This window comes from Aquarana catesbeiana, linkage group LG02, assembly GCF_042186555.1.
Source record: "Aquarana catesbeiana isolate 2022-GZ linkage group LG02, ASM4218655v1, whole genome shotgun sequence".
In the NCBI taxonomy this organism is placed as follows: Eukaryota; Metazoa; Chordata; class Amphibia; order Anura; family Ranidae; genus Aquarana; species Aquarana catesbeiana.
This window is the reverse complement of record NC_133325.1, coordinates 794,638,533-794,659,657: the sequence shown is the minus strand read 5'-3', so window position 1 is coordinate 794,659,657 and position 21,125 is coordinate 794,638,533. Positions and strand designations below refer to the sequence as shown.

The following is a 21,125-nucleotide window of genomic DNA, read 5'->3' as shown; positions in this document are numbered from 1 at the left end:
TACGGATCACCATCTCATGAGCAGTTCTGACTCGAGACCTTAAGGGCTCAGAAGAACCAATATTAGTACCAGCACGTGTGATTTTCAAACAACATTTGCATAATATATACACCTAATTCCTACAATGTATAAAATACCATGTAAAATTCCAGAAAACCATCCTGCAATACCAGAAAACCAGTTGAGAGGATTGAGCCAGGAAAGCCAGCTTTCCCAGTTACCTTCAACCCAAGTAGTTTCGGTATGTTCTTTGTGAAATTTAACCTTCATTTGTTGTACCTTTTTCTACATGCGAAATGATGGCAACTTCAGTCTTAGTATCACTTCCGATGTAGTTACAACAAGTAGTTCCCACTATGGCGCATATTCCTCCTTGACTGGCCGTGAGATAATCCAGCACCAGCCGGTGCTGCAAAACCTCCTTTTTGATCATTTTCAATTCTATAGCAAGGGCTATAAAGTTTCTATCATACAAGGCAGTAATGTTATCCATCAGGTCTGCCAAATCAATGATGAAACTGAAAGCCTTTTTAATACAACATCTATTTACCCAAGGAATAGAAAACAATGGTTTAATCTCTCTGTCATGTGTTTCAACATTTGTAAAATTATCATCTGACTTAGGATAAAATGTAGGCCTATCAGGAGAATCATCGTCTTTCTCATTAATCTCAGAGTCCTCTTCCTCTTTTCCTCCTGGGATTTCATCTTCTCCTGGAGCTGACTGATCAGTGAGGTCCCTTTTTAACAAGGTGCACAAAGTCTTTTTTAAGAAAGTGTATAAGTATTTTGTGGAGCTGTGTTTCTTGAAAGTCATTATCCTCCATATACCAAGTAGCATGCATGACTCTACCAAAGTAACAAACCCCATCAGAATTCAAAGGAACCCAAGTGTATGCTTTCTTTCCACAAATGAAGTAATAACCTGGTGAGGTAGCACAAGCTTTATTGAAATTATATCCTTGTAGGCACATCGATAGCTTCATATTATTCTGCCGGCAATGTTGACGATGTGTGTCATCATGTAATTCCTGATATCTGTCAGTACTCCACACAACATCCTTACCATCAAACCAGTACTTGATATCGGCATTATCCATGCAGTTGGAGTTGTGGTAGTACTCTGGTAACCCTGGGAAAGCAATTCAGGTGTATATGTCAGGGTATCACCGGCACCGGACCTGGGCGTCGGCGCGCGCCTATGCGCCGGCGCGCTCCATTACACACTTCTCGGCAAGATTGTGGTGTTCCCGGGCGTCAGCGCGGCGCTAGGGCGCGCGCGGGTACGCGGCGCTCGGGCGTGCGCGCGTGTGCACGTGCGCGCGTACGGGCGTGCGCGCGTTCGCGATAGCGCCGGTTTGGCGCCAAAGTGCACATAAAAATCCCCCTGTGCCTCTGGCACATTGCTGCTTCGTCTCAGCTTGTGATTCATGTAAACCTGAACCTGATTGCTGTTACCTATCTGACCCGGCTTGTTTGACTACCCGTTCCGCTCCTATCTGACCCGGCTTGCCCGACTACTCTTCTGCTACCTGCCTGATACCGTTGCCAATCCTTGCCTGCCTACCGACTCTGCCTCTGCCTGCTGTTTTGCCTGCTTCATATCCGTGCTGACCCGGACCGTCTGACCCTGCTTGTGCCTGCTGTTGTCCTTGCTGTTGCACCTTTAGCTTCAGCTCCAGTGATCTCTGCATCTACAAGTGTTCCTGCGTGCTGTCTCCAGTGTCTACCTGATCTGCAGTCCAGCCATCCCTGTGGGATCTCTCCTCACTTCAGCTCCAGAGACTCCGCTCTACAGGCACTCCTACCCCACTGTGCTCAGGAGATCACTGTTCCCACTCCAGTGACTCCTGAACCAGCGTTGTATGAGAGGTCTTCTCCTACAAAGTCAGGCTCTACTACCAGGTACCTAACAGTACGAAGCAGCCATGTCTGAGCCTGCAGGAGATACCTCTCCACTGAAGGAGATATGCACACACCTGGCGGCCCTCACCCAAGCAGTACAAGCCCTCCAGGATAATTACAACAGACTGGAGGGACAAGTTCAGAATCTGGCAGGGTCTAACCCCCCTGCCTCTTCTTCAGCTGCTGCTCCAACACAGACTGCTTCAGGACCCGCAGTTGTGATGCTCCCGCCTGAACCACGGGTTCCCATTCCAGAAAGATTCTCTGGAGACCGGGCTAAGTTTCGGGCCTTCCGCAGTGCCTGCCAGCTCTTTTTTGCCTTACAGCCCAGAACTTTTTCACTAGAAGCCACTAAGGTTGGATTTGTAATTTCCCTTTTGCAAGGGGAGCCTCAGACCTGGGCCCATCGTCTACTTGAAGGGGACTCTGCTCTAACTCAATCCTTATCCGCCTTCTTCCAAGCCATGGCACAATTATATGAGGACCCTCAACTGATGGCCTCGGCTGAATCTGCCCTGTTCGCGCTCCAACAAGGCCGCAGACCTGCGGAGGACTATGTTACTGAATTCAGACGTTGGAGCGCGGACACACAGTGGAATGACGCGGCCTTGCGTCACCAGTTCCGCATTGGACTGTCTGAAAGCTTGAAAGACGAACTTGCTCGTGTAGGCATTCCAGATACCTTAGAGGCCTTGATCACCCTAACCATTCAAATCGATCGTCGCCTCCGAGAACGACGATCTGAACGATCAGTTCAACCCAACCGTCCGACCTGGATGACAGCCCGAGCTCCGATGCCTGCAACACGCTACTCCCCTGGCTTCCAGTCCTAATTCAGTCAATACCACACCAGATACCTCTGAACCAATGCAACTGGGTGTGATGCGACCCGCTCTGTCCCCTGAAGAACGTGCCCGACGTCGGCAATTAAATCTGTGCCTTTACTGTGGTGGGAATGGGCATTTCGTCCATAATTGCCCAGTTAGAATGAGTAAGTGTCCATCTCCTATACTTAACAGTTTTTCTGCTTTATCTACCAATTCCACCCACCTTGCCATTCTTCTCTCATTACAGCTTCAAGAAAGGACACTCCAAGTCAACGCAATTATTGACTCCGGGGCATGCAGCTGCTTTATAGACTTAAACTTTGCTAAACAGCATAACATCCCTTTGCAGACCAAGACCCATGGACTTTCTGTCTTTCTTGCCGATGGCTCCCGTATCAGATCTGGACAAGTGACACAAGAGACTCAGCCATTATCCACTACAATTGACTCTCTGCATAAGGAATTGCTGATCCTGGATGCCATTTCCTCCCCTATGTTCCCCATTATCCTGGGCATCCCCTGGCTACAGGCTCACAACCCACACATCCATTGGGCCTCTGGAGAAGTGAAATTCCTGTCATCTTACTGCCAGGAACACTGTTTGGCAGAAGACCTGGATTCCCAAGCTACCTTGCTTTGCCTGGACTCCGACCAGAAAAATTGTCAGGCCATTCCCAAACATTATCATGACTACATTGACGTCTTTAGCAAGAAGGGGGCAGATTCTCTTCCACCTCATCGCCCCTACGATTGCCCCATCGAGTTGCTGCCAGGATCCGAAATTCCCTTCGGACGCATCTTCCCTCTATCCGAGAAAGAACAAGAAGTGCTGAAGTCTTACATAGATGAAAACTTGGCCAAGGGATTCATTCGCCATTCCACCTCCCCAGCAGGTGCGGGAATATTCTTTGTTGCTAAAAAAGACAAATCTCTCCGCCCGTGTATTGACTACAGAGAACTGAATAAGATCACGGTTAAGAATCGGTATCCCCTACCTTTGATACCCGAACTGTTTCAGAAATTAAGGACTGCCGTCATTTTCACCAAGCTCGATCTAAGAGGGGCCTATAATCTGATCCGCATTCGGGCTGGGCATGAGTGGAAAACAGCTTTTCGGACCCGATTCGGGCATTATGAATATTTAGTCATGCCTTTTGGACTCTGCAATGCCCCTGCGACTTTCCAACACCTGATTAATGATGTGCTTAGAGACTTCCTAGACCTGTTTGTGATTGCATATCTAGATGATATTTTGATCTTTTCAGAATCCCTGGATCTCCATCGAAAACATGTTTGCCAAGTGTTGGGTCGTCTCCGCTTACACAGACTTTATGCAAAAGCGGAGAAATGCGAGTTTGAGCAAGAAAGCATTCAGTTCTTGGGCTTGATAATCTCCTCAACTGGCATCAGGATGGATCCACAGAAGGTTTCTGCTGTTCTGGATTGGCCGGTACCCCTAGACAAGAAGGGGGTTCAGCGATTCATCGGGTTCGCAAATTTCTACAGAAAATTCATCAGGGGTTTTTCTGCAATAATCGCACCAATCACACAACTAACCAAACAGAATACCCGTTTTTCCTGGAATCACCTAGCCCAAGAGGCTTTTGAGAATCTCAAGAGACTTTTCACTTCAGCACCTATCCTCAGTCACCCTGAACCATCCTTGCCATTTATTTTGGAAGTGGACGCTTCTGAAATAGCGGTCGGTGCGATACTCTCTCAACGAAGGGGCAGTAAAAACGATATGCATCCTGTAGGGTTTTTCTCCCGAAAACTTTCCTCCGCGGAGAGGAACTATGATGTTGGAGACCGGGAACTCCTTGCCATCAAAACTGCATTAGAAGAGTGGAGGTACCTGCTGGAGGGAGCTATGCATCCAGTACTAATTTATACTGATCACAAAAACCTAGAATATTTACGATCTGCTAAAAGGCTAAGACCCCGACAAGCCCGCTGGGCGCTGTTTTTCTCACGCTTTTCCTTCCACATTACTTATCGGCCAGGTTCAAAAAATGTCAAACCAGACGCATTATCACGTATGCATGACAACCCAAAAGACTCATCTGCTCCGGATACCATTTTACCTGCAAACAATTTTCTGCTCATACAAACTGATCTCCTCTCCCAGATCAAGGAAGCATCCTCTGAATCAGCCAGACCCACAGGGATTACCTTAAGTAACAAGCACGGATTGTTTTGGAAAGGGAGTCAAATCTTTGTTCCAGAGGAGGTTCGGGTCAAGGTCTTAGCACTTCTTCACGATCACCCACTGGCAGGTCACTTTGGGGTTCGTAAAACCTTGGAACTGGTACAACGTACCTTCTGGTGGCCCAATTTAAAGGACTTTTGCGAGAAGTATGTTAGCTCCTGTCCTATCTGTACCCAGAATAAAACTTCCAGGAGTCGAGCTTGGGGCCTGTTAAAACCCTTACCAGTACCCGATAGGCCTTGGAAAATGATATCCATGGACTTTATTGTAGAGCTTCCATGTTCTGAGGGGTGTTCTGCTATTTTTGTGGTAGTTGACCGTTTTACCAAAATGGCCCATTTTCTTCCATTAAAAGGAACTCCGTCAGCTATTGAAACAGCTCACATCTTCATCAAGGAGATTATCAGACTCCACGGAATCCCCGTAAACATAACCTCTGACAGAGGGATACAATTTACCTCACGCTTCTGGAGAGCCCTGTGTGAGTCCTTAAAAATCAAGTTGGCTTTGTCATCGGCCTATCACCCTCAGACCAACGGTCAGACAGAGAGGACCAATCAGACTCTTGAACAGTATATCAGATGTTTTACTTCCTTTTCACAAGATGATTGGGTATCCTTACTGCCATTGGCAGAATTTGCCTACAATAACGCCAAGCACTCAGCCACCGGTCAATCTCCCTTTTTCGCTAATTATGGTTTCCATCTAACCTTTTTACCCGATTTCCTTCCAGAGTCCTCAGTTCCAGCAGTACAGAGTACGGTAGACTTCATCAATCATAACAACCAGATGTTGCAGGAAGCAATATCCAAGGCTCAGGCGGACAGCAAGAGGATCTTTGACCAAAGGAGAAGAGGGGAATTGAAGCTTCAACCGGGCGATCAGGTATGGCTTTCTACAAATAATATCAAACTAGCTTGTCCCTCTAAGAAGTTGGCACCTAGGTTTATGGGACCTTTTCCGGTTAGAAGGAAAATTAATGAAGTTTCGTATGAACTGACTCTGCCTGACTCTCTTAAAATTCATCCCGTGTTTCATGTGTCTTTGCTCAAACCTGCTGTACCTGATCCCTTTCCTGGTAGAGGAACTAGACCTCCTGAACCCATTGTGATTGATGGTAACGAGGAATTTGAAGTCGAGGCTATCCTCGATTGCAGGAGAAGACAAGGGCAGATCCAGTTCCTGATCAAATGGAAGGGCTACGGCCCAGAAAATAATTCATGGGAACCTGATAGTAATGTGCATGCTAGGCGCTTAGTTCGAGCCTATTTTGCTAACCATCCTGAAAAAAGGCTTTTGGGCACCCGGAGGTTGCCCCTTGGGGGGGGCAATGTCAGGGTATCACCGGACCTGGGCGTCGGCGCGCGCCTATGCGCCGGCGCGCTCCATTACACACTTCTCGGCAAGATTGTGGTGTTCCCGGGCGTCAGCGCGGCGCTAGGGCGCGCGCGGGTACGCGGCGCTCGGGCGTGTGCGCGCGTACGGGCGTGCGCGCGTTCGCGATAGCGCCGGTTTGGCGCCAAAGTGCACATAAAAATCCCCCTGTGCCTCTGGCACATTGCTGCTTCGTCTCAGCTTGTGATTCGTGTAAACCTGAACCTGATTGCTGTTACCTATCTGACCCGGCTTGTTTGACTACCCGTTCCGCTCCTATCCGACCCGGCTTGCCCGACTACTCTTCTGCTACCTGCCTGATACCGTTGCCAATCCTTGCCTGCCTACCGACTCTGCCTCTGCCTGCTGTTTTGCCTGCTTCATATCCGTGCTGACCTGGACCGTCTGACCCTGCTTGTGCCTGCTGTTGTCCTTGCTGTTGCACCTTTAGCTTCAGCTCCAGTGATCTCTGCATCTACAAGTGTTCCTGCGTGCTGTCTCCAGTGTCTACCTGATCTGCAGTCCAGCCATCCCTGTGGGATCTCTCCTCACTTCAGCTCCAGAGACTCCGCTCTACAGGCACTCCTACCCCACTGTGCTCAGGAGATCACTGTTCCCACTCCAGTGACTCCTGAACCAGCGTTGTATGAGAGGTCTTCTCCTACAAAGTCAGGCTCTACTACCAGGTACCTAACAGTATAGGTTCGAGTAAAGTTAATGCAAATAGCTGGTTTTCTCAATGAAGCATTTGTGAACAGTAGAAGTGAAATAGCTCTGTCAATCATTGTTCTACTGACTTCACCAAAGTGTGCACTGTCCTCTACTTCAGTTAGAGTGCTAGGTATTCCTAACAAAGGTATAGTCTTATGAGAAATAGGTGCATGTGTGCATATCCAGCAATTAGTGATATTCAGTTTCTTGGCAACTTGCATCTGAAACCGGTTCAAGTTGTGACATTTCTTCCATTACAGTAGCATTAAAAAGAAAAGTGTCCTGTATCTTACCCTTTTCTTTCTTGTATGTCCATTCATATGCCATGACTGTAATCCATACCACCACTCCACCGCAGAGGATAACACTCCAGAGCTTCACATTCATCTTAGGCCCTAGGAGATTCATTCTGCAGTCTTCTTGCTCGCGCACGAGTCAGTGGAGGAGACCTGGAAGGTAAAGGTACAGAAAAATTCTTGCCAGGAGCAGACCGGCTTATATTCTCTTTTGGAACCAAAGACTTCTTACAGTGTGAACCATGCACCCAATACTTATAGTCTTTCAGCTTCACTGCAGTAGGAGATACAAGAATGACCTGAAATGGTCCTTTCCACTTAGGAGACAAAGTAATCCGGGGTGTGTGATTCTTGATATACACCCAATCTCCTGACTTTAGTCCATGAGTTCCTTCACTCGTGTCCACAGGTTGTCCTGCTTTAGCTCTGGAAAAAGTATCAGAAAACACATTTGCCAATTTGCAATGTCCATTCATTAAAGTCACTGTCTCTGGCTGCACAAGAGATGAATGTAGTCTAATGGGCGGTCGCCCAAACAATATGTCAAAAGGTGACAGTCCATGCTTCTCTTTAGGGGTAGTCATAATGGTTGCCAAGGCTATAGGTAATGCTTCTACCCATGTGCTTTGTCCATTAGCAGTTATTTTGGCTAAATACCTCTTCAGGGCTTGATTGCTGCATTCCACCAGGCCACTAGCCTGAGGTCTGTAAGGAGTATGCAGTTGCTGTTTCATACCCAAAATACTCACTACTTCTGCCATGAGTTTATTATCAAAATGTGTCCCTCTATCTGAGGAAATTATTGACCCTATACCAAACCTTGGGATCAATTCCCTCGACATTTTACCACAGTTCTGGCATCATTTTTAGATGTGGGCCAAGCCTCTGGCCAGTTCAAAAATTGATCAATGCAAACCCAATAATACTTAAATCGACCACAAGGGGGCATATCCGAGAAGTCAATTTGCACAATTTGAAATGGCTCCTCAGTATGCGGAACATGCTTCATGGGAGTGGGCACTGACTTTCCAATGTTATGCATTTGACATATAGAACATTCAGTAACTTTTTTAGCAGCATATGCAGAAAAACCTGGAGCCCACCAATCTCTGGCTACCACCCGACACATCCCTCCTGTTGAGACATGGCAAGGCCCATGGCTCAAAACAAATAAAGAAGGAAACCATGTCGGAGGAGAAACCAGCCTGTTTTTTAGTTTCCATATACCATCTGCTCCACAAACAGCTCCCTTTGTGGTCCAAAAGGATGTATGAGGCGAGCTTGCCTGTAGAGCTGATAAAATTTCCACATCCACTTGAAGATCTGTGAGCAGGAATGTTGGAAGCGCTGTAGTTGGCTCATAAGAATGTATAGCATCTTTAGCATACCTATCAGCCAAAGTATTTCCAAGTGATATACTATCATCTGCTCTAGTATGTGCTTTATATTTAATTACTGCAACTTTAAGAAGCAGCTGGACCGCTGCCAATAATTTAGCAATTAATTCTTTATGTTGTATAGGGGTTCCTGCTGCTGTCAGATAACCCCTCTTCTTGCCAGAGTTGTGCAAACCTATGCATTATGTCTATAGCAAAGGCTGAGTCACTATACATATTTACAATAGCCCCTTCTGCTTGGGGTTAATAAATTGCTGTCATAAGGAGCAAATCTAAAGTTTCCCTTTACTTCAAGTATGTTTTACTCCCATTCTTTCAGTAGTTAAAACTATAGTTATTCCTATATTTATTACTATACCTCTGTCTAAGAATGGGAGGTCAGTGTCATAAATGTTCTTTTATTTTATCGCCATAACTCCCCTGATTGTCTAATCAGGGGAGTTATGGCGATAAAATAAAAGAACATTTATGACACTGACCTCCCATTCTTACTTATAGAGGTTCAGTAACTTTTGTCAGTAATTATATCATTACTTACCCCGATCAAAATTACCTGCTGATTCGAAGTGGAAAAATTGGCATCACATATATTTAACAAACTCTTTGAATCGCCTTTATCTATTAAACACAGAATAGACAAACCATTAACTGACACATCAATCATTTGGTTCTGTATTTTGTCCCAAATTCAAGACAGCAAGTTCAGGGAAGGAATGAAATTTTCATTATAATCAAATCACCATACTCCACTATCTGCTGAAACTGAGTCCCCACTCTTGGGGCATTTCTAACATATATCTTAATTCTGCTAGACTTAGCTCATCTTTCCCTTCTACTTTGAACAGCTAAGACCTATAATTGTAGAATATTGAGGTAAAAACTGCCTACAATATCCCACTAATGCAAGGAATGCTCTCAACTGTTTTAGAGCTGTGGGCATTCGTTGCTTTGCAATTACCTTTTTTCCTTTTTATCTGTCAAATGTTTGATACCTTGGGAGACACAGTGGCCCAGGTATTGTACTTTTAATTTTAACCCATTGTACTTTTGCAACATCTACTCTTTATCCCATACTGGCTAAAAAATTCATTAAAGAAATAGAATCCTCAGTACAAGCCTGTTCATCAGAGGATGCTAGCAAGAGATCATCCACATATTGCACTAATATTGATCCCATGAGTGGCTGCCACTCATCTAATTTATCCTTGAGCGCCTGAGAAAAACAACTGGGGGAATCATGATATCCCATTGGCAATCTGGTTCAGGTAAGTTGTTTTTTCTCAAACGTGAAGGCTAGCAACCATTGATCATCTGGATGAACAGGAACACTAAAGAAGGCTGAGGCAAGATCAATTACAGTAAAGTGAGTTTCTGAAGGAGGTATTGTTGTCAGTATAATAGAGGGGTTGGGTACCACAGGTACTGATGGTATAATTACCATGTTGACTGCACGCCAATTATGCACCAATCTCCATCAACGGTTATCCTCTCCTGCTTTTATAGGTTTGGGAACTGGATAAATTGGAGTATTAGCTGAACTCCTACAAGGAGTAAGAACGCCCTCCTGTAGTAACTCCTCTATTACTGGTTTAATACCTTCAACTGATTCAGGAGCTAAGGGGTATTGAGGTAGTCTAGGTACTGGCAATGTAGGGTCTCTATTTAACCGTACAGGGGAAACTTTCATAAGACCAGGAGTATTCGCTCCTGTTACCCATATAGAAGGGTTAATTTTTTTGTTTGACTTCTGAAATTCCTCCCTCCATATCCGCTACTAATAAAGGCATCAACAACAGATCAGTTGCTTCTTCTTTTAACCTATGCGGTATGTCAATAACAGTTTTTCCCGGAGATAAAGCAATGGTTATCCCCATTTTTGAAAGTAGATCTCTTCCTAATAAATTACAGGGGGAATGTGGAGACAATACAAATTAGTGTTCTGTTGAATGCTCTCCTAATGTAACCGGTAAAGATTGTGTAAATCTTGCAGAAATTATATTATTACTTACTCCCACCCAAGAAACTCTTTCATTGAAAAATGGTCAGTTAGGATCAAAGACATTTAAAAGAGACCGTGAAGCCCCTGTGTCTATGAGACCACACAAATCAATACCGTTTACATTTATTTCAACCATTGGTTCATCAACAGAATCAACTTCAATTACAGCTAAAGCTTGATAAAATGTGTTATCTATATTGTCACCACATCCCAGCTTATCCTAGCGCTCCCTACAGTCCTTGGCTATATGCCCACTCAATCCACACTTGTAGCAAGTGGGGAGGGCACAAGGCTGCAGGGTTGGAAATCTTACTCTATTTGGGATGATTTGTTGGTATCGAGACTGAATTTTAGGGTTTATGCGTTGTCCCTCATTTTGTCTCCAATTGCCACGTCTTTGCCGTGGCGCCCCATAATTAGAGATATATATACCACTCCCGAAGGTGGGTAAGGGGGGCCGCTACCGGTACACCCTGAGGTGCTACCTGTACTGTAGATACTGGTACCCTCTTAGGTTCAAGGGGCTTTTTCTTTAGCCTCTGGCAGTTGTATATTCATCATCTTTGTTTTCTCCTTCTTTTCTACCTTATCTTTCCCTTTTTGTAACACTTCGTAAGCTATTTGAGCAATCTCAACTAATTCAGGGGCAGGTTTCTTTCTCCATCCCACTGTGCGAAGCTATATTTCTTCCCTAATCTCAGGCAACATTTCATCCATCAATACATTCACCAACTCTGCTCGCTTCATATCACTCTCATCATCTGGAATCCAATCACTATGCTTCTGAATAGCATCTTTGAATCTATTCCAGTAGTCCAACACATCCTCACCTTTCTTTTGCACAACATCCATCAATGCTCGCATATCTTGCAAATACATTCCATACATACACATACTTTTCTGACACTGCACTATCAATCAAGATCCACATATCCATATATGTAGCTTGCTGCGTTTTCTCTATCCACATCAACTTTTTATACCATTTCTTTGGACATCTCTCTAAGTTGGGTAGTTTAGCAATAATTGCCCTAATTTCATTGAGTTTCCAGGGGACATAAACTTTTCCTAGTCTTGCGGTGTAATTACCCTGGTCATCTTCCTCCCCCGGTAAAGCCACCTCTCTCAAGGGCATTTGTCCAAATGGTTCTAATTTGGATTTAAAATACTCTTTTGTCCTTAGTCTATCTTCTGGGGTACGCTGGGGTAGTAATCCCATCCGTTTCACCTGTTGCCTAGTTAATACAGGTGAGGCATGATCTCTAGAACTCCTTACTGGCGGAGTATTAGTATCAGATTTACTTAATTTATTAAATCTTGCTAAGGCATCTGCTCTTGCTGGAGTGTACTGCCCCAGTTCCCCATCTTTTTCAAATGTCATTGTATTATCTACATCATAGAATGATTGTTCTCTACGGTAATGTGGGGAATACTGTTTATTAACAAGTTTACCTATGAGTCTACACTGTGGAGTTTCTGTCATAATACTTGGAGTGGTCTCCTGTATCCCCATTAGCTGACTCCCCTCCTGTAGTCTCCACTTGCTATACCATAGGTGCAGACGCTCCTAATAATTCCCTTCTTATCGTCTCATAAGGGGAAGCCCAAGCATTGGGCATTTCATCCTCCATCTTCTACCTGTAAAGCAGCTTTCTCTGAGCACATTTTATAGGGGGGTGGTTTTATATCTTTCCTAGATAATTCTTCCCAAGCTGCTAAACATTCAATCCCCCCACAATCAGACCTTTTAAAAAGCAGTTTAAACAATACATCAATTGTAGGTGTATTAGGGGGACCCCTCTGGTGGCCACCGTTTAGATGGGTCCCTCACATACTCCTTTTTGTTAATTTACACCATTTTAACATTTTACATGATGTTTCAGGGCATCTGGGTCTCCATTCACCATCATTCTGATGATAGGAGCACTTGGTTGCAATTTAACAATATTTAGTCCTGTTGCTTTTGCTATTTTCAATAACTTTTTTGCCCTTTCTTTTGTTAACCCAAATGTATTAATGACAGGCAAAACATTTTTTTTTCAAGCAAATTTCCCATATTTATCACAATTTCTCATTAGTCTCTTTAGAAATGACAATAATTTGGAACTCCGGGACTGAGAGCTCCACCGTTTAACATTATGGCTGTGTACCAGCAGCCCAGTACATAAGTTGAGTTATCTCGCTCGTTCTACTCTCAGAAGGACGTCTCCTTTCTGAGTGGCAATAGGCTAGTCCCTATCTAGACTCCCTACTCCAGAGAACACACAGCAGGTCATTCACCCATTTGTGGATATCCGCTGAAGGCAATACCAATCTGCCTTAGGACCACAAACGTTTATACAAAAAAAAATTCAACACCACCACCAACTTCTACTCACTATTCAGAAATTGTGGTACCTGCACTTATACATCCCTTCATAAAATATATATATATACATTGTCATTTCTGGAGACAAGGAGAAAAAGGCAAGCGCTTAAAATGATCATTCCTTAGCATGCTTTAAATTATAATAGGTACCTTTTAACATTCTTTAGTAATCATACAGAGACAAGTATGCAGGCAAAATCAAAATAGGAAACGTGTTACCTTCTGTGGCTGCACTCCCCCAACCAACCCCTCCACACCGCACAGAAAAGACAGTATTTATCATGAGAAAATAAAAGTTTTCTCACCGGAGGCCTCATTGCTGCTGTCTGTCCTGGAGAGGGTGGAGAGCCGGTGGTGGAGATGCAAACAAGAAGACACGTCAGGGTCACCAAATGTAAAGTTGAACCTTGAAATAAAGGACATCACCGCCAGCTGCATGTCTCGTGTATGTTTACTTCAGAATGGATCGCACATCTTTGTACTCACAATGCGATGAAGTTTACAAGGCAGTAGGGGTTTTATAGAGAATGGTTATACAGTAATCTTATGGTGGGTACAAGCCCAAAGTTACACATCACAAGTACGCATTTCAATAAGTATTTCACTCAATATTTCAACACAGTTCTTGGCCAGTGTTCTGAGTTTTCTGGGTTACTTTGACCTGGCTAATTTCAACTGTCAAGTTATTTTGACAGAAAGGGAGAAATAATTGTAAGAATAATTACTTGGAAAGAAGTTAAGTTGACTTTTGGACAGGGACTTTCTATGTCAACATCTTTCCCTATCTCATCTTTTCCGAGAATTGTGTTATATCATTGGCAGAACATTTTAATGTCAACTGGTCAGCCACATGTGTTGCAATACCAAAAGAATTCAGAAACAGAAAAACAAGTTAAATGCAAAAATGCAATTTCATATTGAAGAGGAACTCTGGATAAGTAAAAGATATGGTTCCTATTTTTCCTATATCTTCACAGGTCGTGTGTCCTTCTTCTGTTCCTCGTATCTCTGGTCATACAGGGGTCACTCAACTGTCCAATTTCTCCTTCTTGCACTGTCAGCTGTGTATGCTTCAACTTCTCCAAATTTTTGCTCTGCTGTGTGTGTGTTTTGTGTTTGTTTGTTGTTGTGTTTTTTTGTTTTTTTTTTTTGTTTTTTTTGTTTTTTTATCGATCATAATGTTCTTTTGAACTTGCTAGAAAATGTAATTTATTCCAGGATAGTTAATTTCCTATTACACCCCCTCCTTCCATGTCCTAGCCCTCTTCTCTTTTGGGTATGTCTAACTGCTGTTTTAAGCTGGCTCAGCTCCTCCGGCCTTCACCTCCCTACATAACCTTTTTGCATAGCTTCCAGGGGAGGCGCAAAGAAAAATACTATAGAGTGTCAGAGTGATCGCTAAGGCTGCTGACCTCACATCCAAGATGGCGGCACCCAGCAGCAGTCTCAGAGCTTTTGAATGTCTACACAAGGGAGGATTATACTGGTTCATAACATGCCTAAAATACGTTGCACATATATAATTTTATTGGAAATTATTTTTTTTTTTTAGTGAATGGTCTGCTGACAGGGTCTCTGTAGCTGCGAACCTGTCCCGGATCAGGCCTGTAATCTTGTTTTTGCGTGGTTGTAGGTGTTTCTGGACTACACTGTGAAGTGCTATGATCAGTTTATGGAGGGCAGTGACACACACGAGGAAGCGGACGCGGAGGTGTGCGCCAAACTCAGTAAGTGGTGTTACCGTGGTGAGTTTTCTAGCAAGGTAGTACAATAACAGTCCCCCTCCCCTCCAGACCATCCAGTGTTCTGACCTATGCGCTCCCTCACTCCCATTTACTTCCCCATCCCCACTACATGATGTTAGATTTTTTACTCTAATGCCCCGTACACACGGTCGGACTTTGTTCGGACATTCCGACAACAAAATCCTAGGATTTTTTCCGACGGATGTTGGCTCAAACTTGTCTTGCATACACACGGTCACACAAAGTTGTCAGAAAATCCAATCATTCTGAATGCGGTGACGTAAAACACGTACGTCGGGACTATAAAAGGGGCAGTGGCCAATAGCTTTCATCTCTTTATTTATTCTGAGCATGCATGGCACTTTGTCTGTCGGATTTGTGTACACACGATCAGAATTTCCGACAACGGATTTTGTTGTCGGAAAATTTTACATCCTGCTCTCAAACTTTGTGTGTCGGAAAATCCGATGGAGCCTACACACGGTCGGAATTTCCGACAACAAGGTCCTATCACACATTTTCCGTCGGAAAATCCGACCGTGTGTGCAGGGCATTAGAGTATATCATGAGTTTGGAAATTCTAGTGGAATGCTTAACCACCCTGGCCTGTATGATTATGTCAGATTTTTGCGTCTCAAATATAATAATATATATATAATACTGCAGGCAGGGCACTGGACAAAGCACTAGGGACAAAAGGAAGGTGAAATGATTTGATACATTCATGTAATCTGTAAGATTACAGTGTATTGTATGTATTATGTTTTGTGTACTTTTTGAATTTGCCGCCGGGCTCCGCTCCCGTGCGTCGCGATGCTCGCAGGGAACGGAGCCTGGCACACAGAGCATCAGGCAGGGGACACAGCCCACAGACACAGCGGGGGGACATTGCAGGATCCTGGTGACAAGGTAGGTAACCCGGACCATGATTCTGCAATGCAATCCCGAGTGTGGCTCGGGATTACCGCTAATGGTACTGATGCATTAAAATTTAACCACTTCAGATCCGCGCTATAGCCGAATGACGGCTACAGCGTGGACCTACTTTGTCAGGAGGTCCTCCATAATCGTCCTCCCATGCTCGAGCGGTCTGCGCCCCCTGTGGTCAGCGAGTCTATGAGACTCGCTGGATCACAGATCCCTTACCATGTGATCAGCTGTCGGCCAATGACAGCCGATCATGTGATGTAAACAGAGCCGGTAATCAGCTTTTTTTTCTCCTCACGCTAATAGCGTGAGGAGAGAAAAAAAAAAGCCGATCACCGTTCGGCTGTCAGAGGGAAATCTATCCCGATCAAGGAGAGCAGCCGCCAGCTCATCTGTGCCACCTATCAGTGCCACCTATCAATGTCACCAATCAGTGCCTCATCCACAGTGCCATCTATCAGTGCCACCCATCAGTGCACTTTTTATGTGCCCACCAGTGCAGCCTATCGGTGCCGCCTCATCAGCGCATATCAATGAAGGAGAAAAAATTGCCTGTTTGCGAAATTTTATAAAAAACTATGAAACATGATTTTTTTTTTTTTTTTTTCAAAATTTTCCGTATTTTTGTTTAGCAAAAAAAATAAAAGCCCCAGAGGTGATCAAATACCACCAAAAGAAAGCTCTAATTGTGTGAAAAAATAATTGATAAAAATTTCATTTCAGAGTTGAATGACCGCGCAATTGTCATTCAAAGAGTGACAGCGCTGAAAATTGGTCTTGGCAGGACGCGGGTTTAAGTGCCCAGTAAGCAAGTGGTTAACTAAATAAACCCAGTAGATTTTAGTCGACTGAAATTAAAATGGCATTTTAGTCAAGACTATGCCTAAAACGAAATCCAATATTGATGTCAACATAACACTTCACACTTTTTTTTTTTTTTTCTTTTGAGAGGTTTTCTGCTCCCAATGTAATAATTCAAATTTAAAAAAAACTATAAACCATAAATCAATAAATTAACCCCACCCACCCAATCAACCAAAAAAAAAACAAAAATTAATAAATAAGGATAATAATAAATTAACCCCCCCCCCCCCCATTACAAAAATAAATACATAAGAGTAAATTAAAGTGGTTGTAAAGGCAGAAGGTTTTTATCTTCATGCATTCTATACATTAAGATGGAAAGCCTTCTGTGTGTAGCAGCCCCCGTCATACTTACCTGAGCCCCCTCTCTATCCAGCAATGTGCAGGAGTGCCTCGGCCATCCGGGATTCTCCCTCCTGATTGGCTGAGACACAGTAGCGGCGCTATTGGCTCCTGCTGCTGTCAATGAAAGTCAGTTATCCAATCGAGAAAGAAAGGGGATGGGGCCGAACTATGGGTCTGTGTCTGACTGGACAGGGAGCTGCAGCTCGGCTCGGGTGCCCCCATAGCAAGCTGCTTGCTGTAGGGACAGGAGGGAGGAGCCAGGACCGTTGGCGAGGGACCAGAAAAGAAGAGGATCCGGGCTGCTCTGTGCAAATCTACTGCACAGAGCAGGCAAGTATAACATGTTTGTTCTTTTCAAAGGTAAAAAAACAAGACTTTAGTATCCCTTTTTAACCCCTACCAAAAATGTAAATTCTACATAAAAATTAAACAAAATAAATTAACCCCTCTTCCAAAAAAAATGAAATAAATAACAATAATTAAGTAATTGTTCACTCTAACAAAAATGAATAGATATAAATAAATGAACCCCTAATGCTACACCCCCCTCCAAAAAAAAATGAATAAATAATTAACCTTTTAACCCTAACAAAATAACTCATAAATAATAAAAGCAGATGAAAAAGTTGCAAAACTTAGCTATGAATGATGAAGCAAATGATATTTTCTCTATTGGCTAACTTAAAAAAAAAAAAAAAAAAAAAAAAAAAAAGCCAATGCTTAAAAAAATAAAAAATAAAAAAAGCAACAAAAACATTTTTAAAAACATGACTCTCGGGTATGAATGTGGCCTCCAATATGTGACTTTTGAACTGTGCATTCGGGCTTCTGACTGGCAGCTGTATCTTCTTCAGAGGCGCTGTATGCTGTGGACGAGTGTCACCTGGAGTCACTGCAGGCGGAGACTCGGAGCTTGGCAGAAGAAATCGAGAAGCTGGAGAGAGAAAAGGAACAAGAGCCGGTAAGTGCCGGTCTTCTGGGTGCAATTCCATGTCTTAGGATGGGCAGATTGAGGGGCCCATCCTAAGATAGCAGTGGATTCCTTGTATTGTGCAGCAGCCTTTTGTTTCTCCATCCCCCCCCCCATCCACAAGATCAAGGTGTCACTCTTGCACAGCGGGGTTCTCCAGGTTTTTTTTATCTTCATTACAGAGACCCTGTTGGCAATCTTAAAAAAAATTGCAGGTAAAAGCACAGAAAAAAAGTGTGTGTGTGTGTGTGTGTGTACATAATTGTGAAGTGGAAGGAAAATGGTAAAAGGTTTTCAATTTTTTTCAGATATTTATTTCTAAAAAAAAAGTGTGTGGCATGCATTTGTATTCAGTCTCCTTTACTCTGATACCCCTAACTAAAATCTAGCAGAACCAATTGCCTTCAGAAGTCACCTAATTAGTAAATAGAGTCCACCTGTGTGTAATTTAATCTCAGTAGAAATACAGCTGTTCTGGGAAGCCCTCAGAGGTTTGTTGGAGAGCCTTAGTGCACAAATAGCACCATGAAGGCCAAGGAACACAAAATTAATTCCAATATTGCTTTTATTCACGTGCTATGTGCCTGGGAACATGTCAGCTCTCTCGCTTCTTGTGTGTCATAGCCCTCTCCTCTTCTTCTGGGAGTGTCCAATTACTGCCTGAGCTGGCCTAGCTCCTCTGCCCCTCCACTCTCCTCCCAACATCAACTTTTTATGCAACCCCCCCCCATGGTGTTGGACTGACTATGATGCAAATGCGACTTTGAAAAACAGATGTCGTGCTTATACAGAATTGTGTATTTTTTTTTTTTTTTTCCCATCTCTCCAGAGGGGGGGATCCTTATATAGGACAGTAGTTGGATGGGGGATCCTTATATAGGACAGTAGTTGGAAGGGGGATCCTTATATAGGACAGTAGTTGGAAGTAGCGCCCCCGTGGCACGTCTCATGTGGATACCGGTGGTTTGATCTGTATTGATCGGATTTATTTTGCTTTTTCAGGACCGATTGGCCTCCATGAGGAAACTGAGGGCCTCCCTGCAGACCGACATCCAGAAATATCAGAATTACCTGACCGAGATGGAGTCTCATTCTGCGTTGATGGACCAGCGTGTCAGCAGCATCAACGAGGAGCTGGAGGCCACGGGTGAGTGCATGTGCAGAATCCTGCCTGAGCAACCAATCACAGTTCACAAAATTGGCATTAGCTGATTGGTCGTTGGGGTTCTTGCTCTTCAGCATCTGATTGCACTTTCTGATTTTTGCCTCTTGTTGTTGTAAAGTTTAGCTGAAAGCAATTTGTCATGTGGTGTCCGCATTTTACATGTGCCATGCTGGTATATTATAGTTATACTGTATATTCTGCAGTTTGCCTTTTTTTTATGCAAACCTTTGCATATTGTACACTCCACATCAGACCCTGCCCCCTAGGAGCTTGCATTCCAAGGTCTCTACCATACATGCATGCATGCATACATACATATATACGAAAACATAAAGCAGCCAGTTTTGAGGGCTCAAATGTCTCCCCAGCTACCCCCCCCCCCCCCCCCCCCGACTCTGGTGTTATCAGTAGTTGGGAGGACTCAGAAATAGTCACAAGGATTTCCTCTCACTTCCTGTTTGGCTATGGGACAGGAAGTGAGGGGAAATCTTTGCAATAAGGCAAAGATGGCAGAAAAAGTGACAGGGGTTATAACCCTGCCTTACTCTATCCAAAATAAGGGGGGGGGGGGGGTTTGCCCATAGTTCTACTTTAACTCTTATGCCCTGTACACACGGTCGGATTTTCTGATGTAAAAAGTGCGATCGGATTGTGTTGTCGGAAATTCCAACTGTGTGTAGGCTCCATCAGACTTTTCCTGTCGAATTTCGAACACCGACACACAAAGTTTGAGAGCAGGATATAAAATTTTCCGACAACAAGATCCGTTGTCGGTAATTCCGATCGTGTGTACACAAATCCGACGCACAAAGTGCCACGCATGCTTAGAATAAATTAAGAGACGAAAGCTATTGGCTACTGCCCTGTTTATAGTCCCGACGTACGTGTTTTACGTCACCGCATTCAGAATGATTGGATTTTCCGACAACTTTGTGCCACCGTGTGTAAGCAAGACAAGTTTGAGCCAACATCCGTCAGAAAAAATCCTAGGATTTTGTTGTCGGAATCTCCGATCAATGTCCGACCGTGTGTACGGGGCATTAGTGTACCTGCACTTTGTACAAAGTGGCTGAATTCCTGGAATTCAGCTTTAAAGTATACCCAGGATTGGTGTATCGGCATATCTGAGCCCTCCTAACTACTTATAATACCTGAGCCTTAAAGAAAGGGGGACACATTTGAGCCCCACAAAATTCATTGTTTTTTAGGTTTTGTTGTTATGAACTAATGATAATATTAAGATTTTGGACGCCTATACATTTTTAATGGTACTCTCCTTAGGCTTTGTAGGTGTGATCTTCAACTCTGGGTCCCCTTTAAGGGGTGGCCTGATTCGGTTGAGAGTAGCTTCACTAGAGTGACTGTACCCTGTGTGAATCTGATGGGCCAGCTGATAACTCCATCGACTCGTTTATACTTGGTAATAACCTGACTGGGGTTCTAACCCTTATGCCCTCTACTGGATGATTTTTTTTTTTTTCATGTGTCCCAGTGTTGGCATTTTCCCTTCACTTCCTGTTCTATCTGATGCCATTCAAATATACAAGCAGTGGAGACAGACAGCGAAAACAAAGGGTTTTTTTTATTTTTTAGCATGGTCTCCTCTCTTCTTCTCCAGAGTTGGAGTATGAAGCGATGAAGCAGGAGAACCTGAGACTGAAGAACATCCTGGACAACCAGAAATACTCTGTAGCCGACATAGAGAGGATCAAATACGAGGAGAACGAGGTTAAGGAGACGCACGCCAAACTGAGCAAAGAGCTGGATGAGCATAAGCAGATTCTATGGGGCGAAGAGCTCAAATACGCCAGGCTCAAAGAATCGGTAATGACCTGTTATTGTATTTCTCTACGAATTCACTTCAGTACTAGGCAGTCAGATATCAGTTTGAAACATCCAGACAAAGCTGAAAAGCCCCAAGCCACCCCAAGTGGCCGATCCTTGAGTTTTACATAAACACTAGTTGCTGAGCCATGTGAATATGCACTTGGTTGATTGAAGAGGAGCGCCCGGTGTCCAGAAA

At 43.9% G+C, this 21,125-nt stretch overlaps 1 protein-coding gene across 1 annotated transcript in view; it reads left to right on the top strand.

Annotated features, from left to right (window-relative positions):
* The window catches only part of LOC141129438 (kinetochore protein NDC80 homolog), a 70,577-nt gene that overhangs the window by 23,702 nt on the left and 25,750 nt on the right, over nt 1-21,125 (top strand). Inside the window, exons 8-11 of the mRNA XM_073617473.1 lie at nt 14,720-14,813; nt 17,822-17,928; nt 18,940-19,084; nt 20,721-20,926. Coding sequence (XP_073473574.1) covers nt 14,720-14,813; nt 17,822-17,928; nt 18,940-19,084; nt 20,721-20,926 — 552 coding nt within the window. The remainder of the gene's footprint in view (nt 1-14,719; nt 14,814-17,821; nt 17,929-18,939; nt 19,085-20,720; nt 20,927-21,125) is intronic.